At 44.0% G+C, this 12,171-nt stretch overlaps 1 protein-coding gene across 1 annotated transcript in view; it reads left to right on the top strand.

Moving 5' to 3' along the window:
* Positions 1–12,171, top strand: part of TDRD9 (tudor domain containing 9) — a 680,447-nt gene that overhangs the window by 184,983 nt on the left and 483,293 nt on the right. The window contains exons 5-6 of the mRNA XM_053706205.1: positions 11,562–11,727; positions 11,803–11,866. Of these exons, the coding sequence (XP_053562180.1) occupies positions 11,562–11,727; positions 11,803–11,866 (230 nt within the window). The remainder of the gene's footprint in view (positions 1–11,561; positions 11,728–11,802; positions 11,867–12,171) is intronic.

Genomic DNA, 12,171 nt, shown 5'->3' with positions numbered 1-12,171 from the left:
ACTCCAGCATTGCCCACGCAAGCGATACCTAGTACATCTAGCGCGCCAATGGCGGTTACTATGCAGCAATTAGCAGCAGTAATGGATAATTCACTAGTAGCTTTTTTATCCAAACTGCCAGCTTATCCTAGAAAGCGCGATTGCTCAGTTTTAAATACAGAGGATGAGCAGGCAGACGCTGAGGATAATTTATCTATTATGCCCTCACATCAATCTGATTTGGCAGTGAGGGAGGGCCTGTCTGAAGGAGAAATTTCTGATACAGGAAAGATTTCTCAGCAGGCAGACCCTGATATAGTTGCATTCAAATTTAAGCTGGAACACCTCCGCTCTCTGCTTAAGGAGGTGCTAGCTACTCTTGATGATTGTGATCCTTTGGTGATTCCAGAGAAATTGTGCAAAATGGACAAATTCTTAGAGGTCCCTGTGCACACTGATGCTTTTCCGATACCCAAGAGGGTGGCGGATATAGTGACTAAGGAGTGGGAGAAGCCAGGTGTTCCTTTTGTTCCCCCTCCTATATTTAAGAAAATGTTCCCCATAGTTGACCCCAGAAGGGACGCATGGCAGACGGTTCCTAAGGTAGAGGGGGCAGTTTCAACATTAGCTAAGCGCACAACTATTCCAATAGAGGACAGTTGCGCTTTTAAAGATCCGATGGATAAAAAATTAGAAGGATTGCTTAAGAAAATTTTTGTTCAGCAAGGTTTTCTTCTTCAACCAATTTCGTGCATTATTCCTGTCACCACAGCGGCGTCTTTTTGGTTCGATGAACTAGAAAATTTGCTACAGAAGGAGACTCCATATGATGAAGTCATGGACAGAATTCACGCACTGAAGTTGGCTAATTCTTTTATTTTAGATGCCACTTTTCAATTAGCTAAATTAGCGGCGAAAAATTCAGGTTTTGCAATAGTGGCGCGCAGAGCGCTTTGGCTAAAATCTTGGTCGGCGGATGTGTCGTCAAAAACAAAATTGCTTAATATTCCTTTCAAGGGTAAGACCCTATTCGGGCCAGAGTTGAAAGAGATTATTTCAGACATCACTGAAATATGCCCTTCCACAGGATAGGCCTTTCAAAGCAAAGAACAAGTCTAATTTTCGTTCCTTTCGCAACTTCAGGAACGGACCAGCTTCTAACTCTCAAGCCTCTAGACAAGAGGGTAACACTTCCCAGCCCAAGCCAGCATGGAAACCATTGCAAGGCTGGAACAAGGGGAAACAGGCCAAGAAGCCTGCTGCTCCAACCAAATCAGCATGAAAGCATAGCCCCCGATGCGGGACCAGATCTGGTGGGGGGCAGACTCTCTCTTTGCTCAGGCTTGGGCAAGAGATGTCCCAGACCCCTGGGCTTTAGAGATTGTCTCTCAGGGGTATCTCCTAGAATTCAAGGACCTTCCCCCAAAGGGAAGGTTTCACATTTCTCGCTTGTCTTCAGACCAGACAAAGAGACAGGCATTCTTACATTGCGTAGAAGACCTTTTCAAAATGGGAGTGATTTACCCAGTTCCAAAAGCAGAACAAGGACTGGGTTTTTACTCAAACCTGTTTGTAGTTCCCAAAAAGGAGGGAACGTTCAGGCCAATTCTGGACTTAAAAATCCTAAACAAATTTCTCAGAGTTCCATCATTCAAGATGGAAACAATTCGAACAATTCTGCCTATGATCCAGGAGGGTCAATACATGACTACTGTGGACCTAAAGGATGCATACCTGCATATTCCAATCCACAAAAATCACCATCAGTTCCTAAGATTCGCCTTTCTGGACAAGCATTACCAGTTTGTGGCCCTTCCTTTCGGGTTGGCCACCGCTCCAAGAATTTTCACAAAGGTGCTAGGGTCCCTTCTAGCGGTACTAAGACCGCGGGGCACTGCAGTAGCACCTTACCTAGACGACATCTTAATACAGGCGTCGTCTCTTCCCAGAGCCAAGGCTCATACGAATATTGTTCTAGCCTTTTTAAGGGCTCACGGGTGGAAGGTGAACGTAGAAAAGAGTTCTCTGTCCCCGGTCACAAGGGTTCCCTTCCTGGGAACAATAATAGATTCGGTAGAAATGAAAATCTTTCTGACGGAGGTCAGGAAGTCAAAACTCTCAAAAGCTTGTCGAGTCCTTCATGCCACTGCTCAGCCGTCTGTGGCTCAGTGCATGGAGGTTATCGGTCTAATGGTGGCGGCAATGGACATTGTCCCATTTGCCAGAATTCATCTAAGACCACTGCAATTGTGCATACTCAAGCAATGGAATGGGGATTATGCATAATGGTCTCCCCAGATACAGATGGACCAGGAAACCAGAGACTCGCTTCTCTGGTGGTTGGCTCAGGATCACCTGTCGCAGGGAATGAGTTTCCGCAGACCAGAGTGGATCATTGTCACGACCGACGCCAGTCTCCTAGGCTGGGGCGCGGTGTGAGACTCCCTGAAAGCTCAGGGTCTATGGTCTCGGAAGAATCTCTTCTCCCGATAAACATTTTGGAACTAAGAGCGATATTCAATACGCTCCTGGCTTTGCCTCAACTAGCGAAGGCCAAATTCATAAGATTTCAGTCGGACAACATGACGACTGTAGCGTACATCAATCAGGGAGGAACGAAGAGTTCCCTGGCGATGAGAGAAGTATCCAAGATAATCAAATGGGCGGAGGATCACTCCTGCCATCTATCTGCAATTCACATCCCAGGAGTAGACAACTGGGAGGCGGATTATTTGAGTCGTCAGACTTTCTATCCGGGGGAGTGGGAACTTCACCCGGAGGTCTTTGCCCAGTTAACTCAACTATGGGGCATTCCAGATCTGGATCTGATGGCGTCTCGTCAGAACTCCAAGGTTCCACACTACGGGTCCAGGTCCAGGGATCCCAAGGCGACATTGGTAGATGCATTAGTTGTGCCTTGGTCATTCAATCTAGCGTATGTCTTTCCACCGTTTCCTCTTCTCCCCAGGCTAGTAGCCAGGATCAAACAGGAGAAGGCTTCAGTGATTCTAATAGCTCCTGCGTGGCCACGCAGGACTTGGTATGCAGACCTGGTGAATATGTCATCGGCTCCACCATGGAAGCTACCTTTGAGACAGGACCTTCTAGTGCAAGGTCCATTCGAACATCCAAACCTAGTTTCTCTGCAGCTGACTGCTTGGAGATTGAACGCTTGATTCTATCTAAGCGTGGGTTTTCGGAGTCAGTTATAGATACTATGGTTCAGGCTAGAAAGCCTGTAACCAGGAGAATTTACCATAAGATATGGCAGAAATATCTCTATTGGTGCGAATCCAAGGGTTACTCATGGAGTAAAATTAGGATTCCAAGGATTCTTTCCTTTCTCCAAGAAGGTTTGGAGAAAGGTCTGTCAGCTAGTTCTTTAAAGGGACAGATATCTGCTCTGTCTGTCTTGTTACACAAACGTCTGGCAGCCGTGCCAGATGTTCAGGCGTTCGTACAGGCGTTGGTCAGAATCAAGCCTGTCTACAGACCTGTGACTCCTCCATGCAGTCTAAATTTAGTTCTTTCAGTTCTTCAAGGGGTTCCGTTTGAACCTTTGCATTCTATAGATATTAAGTTACTATCTTGGAAAGTTTTGTTTTTGGTTGCTATTTCTTCTGCTAGAAGAGTTTCTGAATTGTCTGCTTTGCAGTGTAATTCACCCTATCTGGTGTTCCATACAGATAAGGTCGTTTTACGTACCAAACCTGGTTTTCTTCCAAAGGTGGTTTCCAATAGGAATATTAACCAGGAAATAGTTGTTCCTTCTCTGTGTCCTAATCCAGTTTCTAAAAAGGAACGTTTGTTACACAATCTAGATGTGGTTCGTGCTTTAAAATTCTATCTAGAAGCAACAAAGGATTTCAGACAGACATCTTCATTGTTTGTCGTCTATTCTGGTAAGAGGAGAGGTCAGAAAGCTACTGCTACCTCTCTTTCCTTCTGGTTAAAAAGCTTCATCCGATTGGCTTATGAGACTGCCAGACGGCAGCCTCCTGAACGAATTACTGCTCATTCTACTAGAGCTGTGGCTTCCACATGGGCCTTCAAGAATGAGGCTTCTGTTGAACAGATCTGTAAGGCAGCGACGTGGTCTTCTCTGCATACTTTTGCCAAATTTTACAAATTCGATACTTATGCTTCTTCGGAGGCTATTTTTGGGGGAGAGGTTTTACAAGCAGTGGTGCCTTCTGTTTAGGTTACCTGACTTGTTCCCTCCCTTCATCCGTGTCCTAAAGCTTTGGTATTGGTTCCCACAAGTAAGGATGAAGCCGTGGACCGGACACACCAATGTAGGAGAAAACAGAATTTATGTTACCTGATAAATTTCTTTCTCCTACGGTGTGTCCGGTCCACGGCCCGCCCTGGCTTTTAGTCAGGTTCAAAAATTTTGTTTTTGTACACTACAGTCACCACTGCACCCTATGGTTCTCCTTTTTCTCCTGACCGTCGGTCGAATGATTGGGGGGCGGAGCTAGAGGGGGAGCTATATGGACAGCTCTGCTGTTGTGCTCTCTTTGCCACTTCCTGTAGGGAATGAGAATATCCCACAAGTAAGGATGAAGCCGTGGACCGGACACACCGTAGGAGAAAGAAATTTATCAGGTAACATAAATTCTGTTTTCTTAGAAATAGGTCTTTCAAGGATTTTACTCAGTTTTCTGAGTTTTTAAAGATGTTCCCTTTATCAGCTTATTTGGTAGAACTTTTGAAAATCTTTTACATATTGGACATCTCAATTGCCACTTTATCCATATGATTTACTATTCTTTTTGAGTGTAGTTAATTTTCCAGGGACCCTATGGAAAAGGAATTTGGATTTTTTCTTTGGAAAGGGCCTTTATTTTCTACAAGTGGGCTCCCTATTTTAAACAGCTTTGACATTGCTGGCGTAATTGCAGTGTTTTGACTTTGATGTGGAAATCTGATCTAGTTTCAAAAATGTTCTTCTATTGAAGATTTTAAAAACTCTTTGGATTTTCTAAACTCAGCAAATTCCTTATCTGAAAATGTGATTTTAGTTATTGTGTATATTAATGCTAAGATATGATTTATTTATTTTTCCGTGTACTATGGCTTATTCCTTGGTCAGCAGACTCAGTCTTTATGATAGACTTTATCTCTGCATTTTCTGGGTAAGGATTTATTTTCATTGGTTACATACCATTATTTCCTTCTTAATATGAGGAGAGTCCACGGCATCACTATCTACCCTTAGAAATGGGACTGGAGTTTTAAGTAGTCTTGTCAGCCTCTCAGTGAGAGCATTGACAAATGTTAGGGTCTGGAGATGCAGGGAGAGTCTTTCTGTGAATCCATCCAGACTCGTATCAACAGCTCCTAAGTAATCAGTGTTGACGAGTTTCACTGCCTGCTTCCAACACTCAAGTCCATGTCAGGAGCGATGCTACAAGACTGTCAAAACTTCAGAGGCTGTGTTCCACGGCATAGATTCCGGTATGATCGTTTCATTATTTTATACACATATGATAACGCAAGAAGACAGGGTCACAGTGTGGCTCCTTTTATCTGTATGGAATCAAGGGTTAATATCTCCGGAGGAGGATTATAAAACAGGGGGATAAATCACATAATTTTATTTTATTATGATTATGCTGCGACATGTGAGATGAGGCTCAGGCAGATGTTGGAACGTACAGGTTTTACTTTCGTTTTTGGAAGCTGCGCAGCTTGGAAGGCTTGGCACGCTTTTTTCCTATAGCAGGGGTGGTCCTGCATTGCGCACCACGTGGCCGGGTGTGGTCACACTGATTTTCTCTTTCCTGACCGTGCAGTTTACCGGAGAAGAAGCAGTTTCTCTGTTTGGCCTGGTTCATAGTAGGTGGTGAGTGCACCAGCCATTGGGGGTTTAAAGGTGCTGTTTTATCTTATTATTCAATAGTCTGCTTTATAAGCGCAAGCTATGGAGGATTCTGATGCGTTAGAGGGTACTCTCTCTCTTTACCCAAGTCTAATACCTGTCTATATTGTGAGGAGGCCGCGGTATACCTGCCTGCTCAATTATGTTCCACATGCCTTGATAAAGTTATGTCAATGAAAGTGAATATGTTTGATACCACTGAGCCGTCCACCTCTGAGGAGTCTCCGTCCCGTGAGGGTGCGCACCCTACAGTCATCTCCCAATATACATGCAGCTTCCTGTAGCCTTCCTAATCCTCCATCTGGAGGGGCCCTTTTGCCGCCAGACTTTACTGAGCAGTTACAAACGGCAGTGTCTGCGGCCTATAGTGTTTTACCTCGCCCTGCTAAGCGCAAGCGAAAGGTCAAATATTGCTATCGTTCCAAGGGGTTATCTACTAGCTTATTGGATTTATCTGATACAAGATTATCCGATGACGCAGACGCCTCTGATACTTCAGATGGTGCTCTTTCTCGGTCGGAATCTGCTGTGGAAGAACCTGACTTTAGATTTAGGATTGAACATTTACACTTTCTGCTATAGGACGTTTTGGCAACTTTAGAGGTTCCAGAGCCTAAATTGCCTGAGGAACCTTTGATTCCTAAATTAGATAAGATCTACGAGGACAGGGTTGTACCACAAACTTTCCCGGTTCTCGTAAAGATGGCAGACATTATTAAGAATGAATGGGAAAGAATTGGTTCTTAATTTTCCCCTTCTTCCTTTAATAAATTGTTCCCAGATCCAGACTTTTAATTGGAGTTGTGGGGTTCCATCCCAAAGGTCGATGGTACTATCTCCACGCTTGCTAAACGCATTACTTTCCCGCTTGAGGATAGTTCATTGTTTAAAGAGCCCATGTATAAGAAAATAGAAACTCTGTTAAGAAAGATGTTTCAACATACGGGATATTTGTTTCAACCGGCAGTGGCTTTTGCTGTGGTTGCTGGAGCAGCTACCTACTGGTGCAACTCCTTATCTGAGTTGATTGAGGTGGAGGGTCCCCTCGACGTGATCCAGGAAAGAATTAAGGCCTTAAGGGTGGCTAATTCTTTTGTGATGCAAATATGCATTTTCGCCTGAATGCTAAAGCTTTAGGTTTGTCTCTTCAAGCTTGTAGGGCACTCTGGCTGAAGTCCTTGTCTACTGACATGACTTCGAAGTCAAGACTTCTTTCCCTCCCATTTAAGGGAAAGATTCTATTTAGTCCAGGCCTGGACTCCATTATCTCCACGGTTACTGGAGGCAAAGGTGCCTTTTTACCGCAGGATAAGAACAAACCCAATGAACAAGGTCCTAATTTCCGTTCCTTTCGTTCGGATAAATCCCAACGTCAGCAGCCCTCCGCAAAGCCTGAGCAATCCAAAAGGACATGGAAGCCGGCTCAGCCCAAGCAAAACAAGAAACCTGCCGAGACAAAGTCAACATGAAGGGGCGGAGCCGATCCAGCTCTAGACTTTGTAGGGGGCAGACTGTCGCTCTTTTCGGACGCTTGGTTTGGGGACGTGCAAGACCTGTGGGTCCTGTAGGTCATCGCTTGGGGGTACAGGATAGGTTTCAAGTCTCATCCATCGAGGGGCAGATTCCTCTTGTCAAAACTGTCTTCAGAAAAGAGAATCCTTTCTGGGGTGCTTGAGGGAGCTCTCCTCCCTGGGATTCATTGTACCGGTACCTCTTGCAGAAAGAGGTTTGGGATACTACTCAAACCTTTTTGTGGTCTTAATGAAGGAGGAAACTTTCCGCCCGATTCTGGACCTAAATTGCTTAACCCCTTGAGTGCTAACGACGGATCAAAGCCATCGCAGAGTTTCCCACTCTGGTGCTAATGACGACTCAGAGCCGTCGCTAGCACTCTCCCACCTTGAGGGAGATCTGGGGGCTCCTACCCGGGCGATCGTGCCTGTAGAATGACAGCATCGCCGGGGCTTCCCGTTTTGCGTAGTGACATCACGCGCAATAACGTGATGACGTCACTGCGCAACTTTATTTATACATAACAATGTTAAGTATAGGAGCAGGGGGCATGCTGCTTAGAAGCCTTTATCTCAGGCATCTAAGCAGCTACAGACCCCCAAGACCCACCATTGGAAAGGTAATTGCCTAACCATTCCAACAGTGTAAGTCTGGGGGTCTGAAAAAAATAAAAGTAATAAAATGCTTAGCACTCAAAGGGTTAAACAAATTCCTAGCTGTACCCTTGTTCAACATGGAGACAATAAGGTCCATCCTTCCTTTAGTTCAGTAAGGACAGTTCATGACCACGATAGATCTGAAGGATGCTTTCCTTCATGTTCCAATACACAAGGAACACTTCAAGTTCCTAAGGTTTGGGTTCCTGGACCAGCACTTCCAGTTTATCGCACTTCCGTTTGGTCTAGCTACTGCACCAAGAGTTTTTACAAAGGTTCTAGGGGCTCTGTTGCAGTGGCCAGGACCAGAGGTAAAACAGTAGCTCCATACTTGGACGATATTCTGGTTCAAGCACCATCCTTTCATCTGCCAGAAGACCATTCTTCGATCTCATGGATGGAAGATAAACTTAGAAAATAGTTCTCTTATTCCCAGTACCAGGGTGGAATTCCTGGGTACTATAATAGACGCCATACACATGAGGATATTCCTTACAGACCAGAGACTTTAAAAGCTATCTTCCGCTTGTCTTGCCCTCCAGACCTCCTTGAGGCCTTCTGTGGCTCAGTGTATGGAGGCAATTGGTCTCATGGTGTCCAGCATGGACATCATTCCTTTTGTAAGATTCCATCTCAGACCACTTCAGCTGTACATGCTGACACAGTGGAAAGGCGATCATTCGGATCTGTCTCAACAAATTTCTCTGGACAACCGGTCGAGATAATCGCTCTCTTGGTGGCTCTGTCCAGATCACCTGTCCCAAAGGACATCCTTACTGAGTCCATCCTAGGAGATTTTGAATGCCAGAGACCCTGTGCCAGGAAGGCACAGGGCCTGTGGACTCGAGAGGAATCCCTTCTCCTGATCAACATTTTGGAACTTTGAGCGATCTTCAATGCTCTGAAGGCTTGGCCTGTTCTGTGTTCGTCCCAGTTTATCAGATTTCAATCAGACAACATAACCTCGGTGGCTTATATCAACCATCAGGGGGGAATGAGGAGCTCCCTAGCAATGAGGTTAGTATCTTGGATTCTGGAATGGGCGGAGGCCCACAACTGCTCACTGTCAGCGATCCACATTCCGGGTGTGGATAACTGGGAAGCGGATTTCCTCAGCAGATAATCCTTTTATCCGGGGGAATGGTCTCTCCATCCCGAGGTGTTTGCGTAGATTTGCAAAAGATGGGGGGCGTCGGAGATAGATCTTGTGGCGTCTCAGCTCAATTCCAAGCTACCCAGATATGGGTTGCGGTCCAGGGATCCTCAGACGAAGCTAATAGATGCATTAGCAGTGCCTTGGAAGTTCAATCTAACTTACATTTTCCGCCATTACCACGTCTCCCTCGTGTAGTGGCCCGCATCAAGCAGGAACAAGCATCAGTGATACGGATTGCTCCATTGTGGATGTCCTCATCTCCTCTGTGGAAGTTACCTTGTCACAGGGATCTGCTGGAACAGGGTCCTTTTGTTCATCAAAATCTAGATTCTCTGAGGCTGACTGCATGGAGTTTGAACGCTTAGTCTTAGCCAAGAGTGGTTTCTCTTAGAGGGTTATTAACACACTCATTCAGGCTCGTAAGCCTGTTGCTCGTCGCATCTATCATAAGGTGTGGAGAGCTTACTTGTTCTGGTGAGTGTGGTATCCCCTGGCATAAGGTCAAGACTGCCAGGTTTCTTTCCTTTCTCCAGGAGGGTCTGGAGAAGGGCCTTTCTGCCAGTTCCCTGAGGGGACAGATTTTGGCCCTTTCTGTTTTGCTGCACAAGAGGCTCGCAGAGCTCCCTGACATGCAATCCTTCATTAAGGCTCTGATCAGGATCAGACCTGTGTTTAGATCTAACGCTCCACCTTGGAGTTTGAATTTTTTTCTTAAGTTTTTGCAACGGGCTCTGTGTGAGCCTATGCATTCAGTTGACATTAAATTGTTGTCCTGGAAGGTTCTTTTTCTATTGGCTATTGCGTCGGCACGCAGAATTTCTGAAATGGTTGCCTTGCAATGTGAGCCTCCTTATCTGGTGTTCCACTATGTACTTGCTTGGGCTTTCTTCCTAAGGTAGTGTCTGATCGTAACGTCAATCCGGAGATTTTTGTTCCTTCCTTGTGTCCTAATCCTCCTCCTTCGAAGGAACGTTTACTTCATAATCTGGATGTTGTTCGAGCTTTGACGTTTTATCTTCAAGCTACTAAGGATTTAGGCAAACTTCTTCCTTGTTTGTTATCTACTCTGGGAAGCGTAAGGGTCTGAAGGCCTCTTAGACTTCCTTATCTTTTTGGTTGAAGAGTGTTATACGCTTAGCTTACGAGTCAGCGGGAGTTAGACCTCCTCAGAGGATTACGGCTCATTCCACTAGAGTGGTGGCTTCCTCTTGGGCCTTTAAGAACGAGGCATCTATGGATCAGATTTGTAGGGCGGCTACCTGGTCCTCCTTACATACTTTTTCAAAGTTTTACAAATTTGACGTGTTTCCTTCAGCTGAAGCAGCTTTTGGGAGAAAGGTTTTGCAGGCTGTGGTGCCCTCAGATTAGGGTACGCCTTTTCTTTTATCCTCCCGTTATCATTCAGTGTCCTCTAGAGCTTGGGTATAGTTTTCCCAACTGTAAGGAATGATGCAGTGGACTCTACCTTATATTAAGAAGGAATACATAAATTATGCTTACCTGATAATTTAATTTCCTTCTTTATGAGGAGAGTCCACGGCCCCCGCCTGTATACTCTGATGGGCAGACCAAAATTTAGTTTTTCTCTTCAGGCACCATTTAAACCCTGATATTTATCCTACTGTTCCTTGTGTCCTTGGCAGAATGACTGGGATATGAGGGAAGTAGGGGGAGTATTTAAGCCTTTGGCTGGGGTGTCTTTGCCTCCTCCTGGTGGCCAGGTTCAGTATTTCCCAGGAATGATGCCGTGGACTCTCCTCATACAGAAGGAAATTAAATTATCAGGTAAGCATAATTTGTTTTCTTCTGTGTCTGAAGGAAGTCTATAAGATTTTTCCAGAGCTGCTTGTGGAAGTCTATCCTTTTTCTTTGCCTACCCCTAGTGGTCAGGAGTAATGGCTTTTGGACTCTAACCACCTCTAAATAAATTAATTTTTGAGGAAAGCATACATTTTGTCTTTATAGATATCCCAGTCATGGTAAATTTAAAAAAATGCACAATTATCACAGGAAATTGTGAAATTATGGTTACCTTTTTGTAGACCTCTGGGATGGGGGTATCATGAGTTAAGCTGATAGTGAGGAAACTGGAAATATCAGATTTTTTTATACATGTGTATAAATGGCACACAGTTTACAAATATCAGATCTTTTATCTTCTGACAGTAATTTCTTCTTAAAATGATTTCCATGCAGGTCTCCCTACTTATTATTACTAATTATTTAGCAACTACAGTGTATTTCAACAGCAACTCCAGACAGTTAGTAAATTAGTGTTGTTTGACTACAAAGTATTACTGATATTTTAAATCTTAGCAGGTAAACTAATGAATGTAGTTTCAGTCTGCATGACCGTGTCTTTGATATTACACAGATGGGTGCACTGGCAGTGTGTAGACACCGAGAAGATGACAATCCATATGATGGGGAGCTCACATTTTTAGGAAAAGTTCTTGCACAGTTACCTGTAGACCTGCACCTTGGAAAATTAATTGTCCTTGGTCATGTATTTGGATGTTTGGATGAATGCCTTATTATTGGTATGTAATCAAATAGATATTCCTATTTTCTAAACTCATTCTTTGATTGTAAAACATTGTGTTTTTGTTCCGCAGCTTCAGCTCTTTCCTTTAACAATTTTTTTGCAATGCCATACAAGCAGCATCTAGATGGATATAGGTAAGACATTGTAGTATTCAAACAGTTTTTATGTATGTATTCATTTATCTATTTACAGAATCAAACACATTAAATGAATAATAAAAAAAATTATAATAGAAATAAAGAAGTTGCTTAAATTTGCATGCTATTTCTGAATCATAAAAGAAAGAAAATTAAATTGGGTTCAGTATCCCTTTAAATAGCAATGATCACTAAGCATGTTCACCATTCTTCCTTAGAGACAGCCTACTAATTTAATAAGGACAATTTCCCCATTTTTATTATTGCACATTATTACCACCCACAAACATAAAAGAAAAAAT

Source organism: Bombina bombina, chromosome 1 (genome assembly GCF_027579735.1).
Source record: "Bombina bombina isolate aBomBom1 chromosome 1, aBomBom1.pri, whole genome shotgun sequence".
Classification (NCBI taxonomy): Eukaryota; Metazoa; Chordata; class Amphibia; order Anura; family Bombinatoridae; genus Bombina; species Bombina bombina.
The sequence above is the reverse complement of the archived record's forward strand: the minus strand, read 5'-3'. Positions and strand labels throughout refer to the sequence as shown.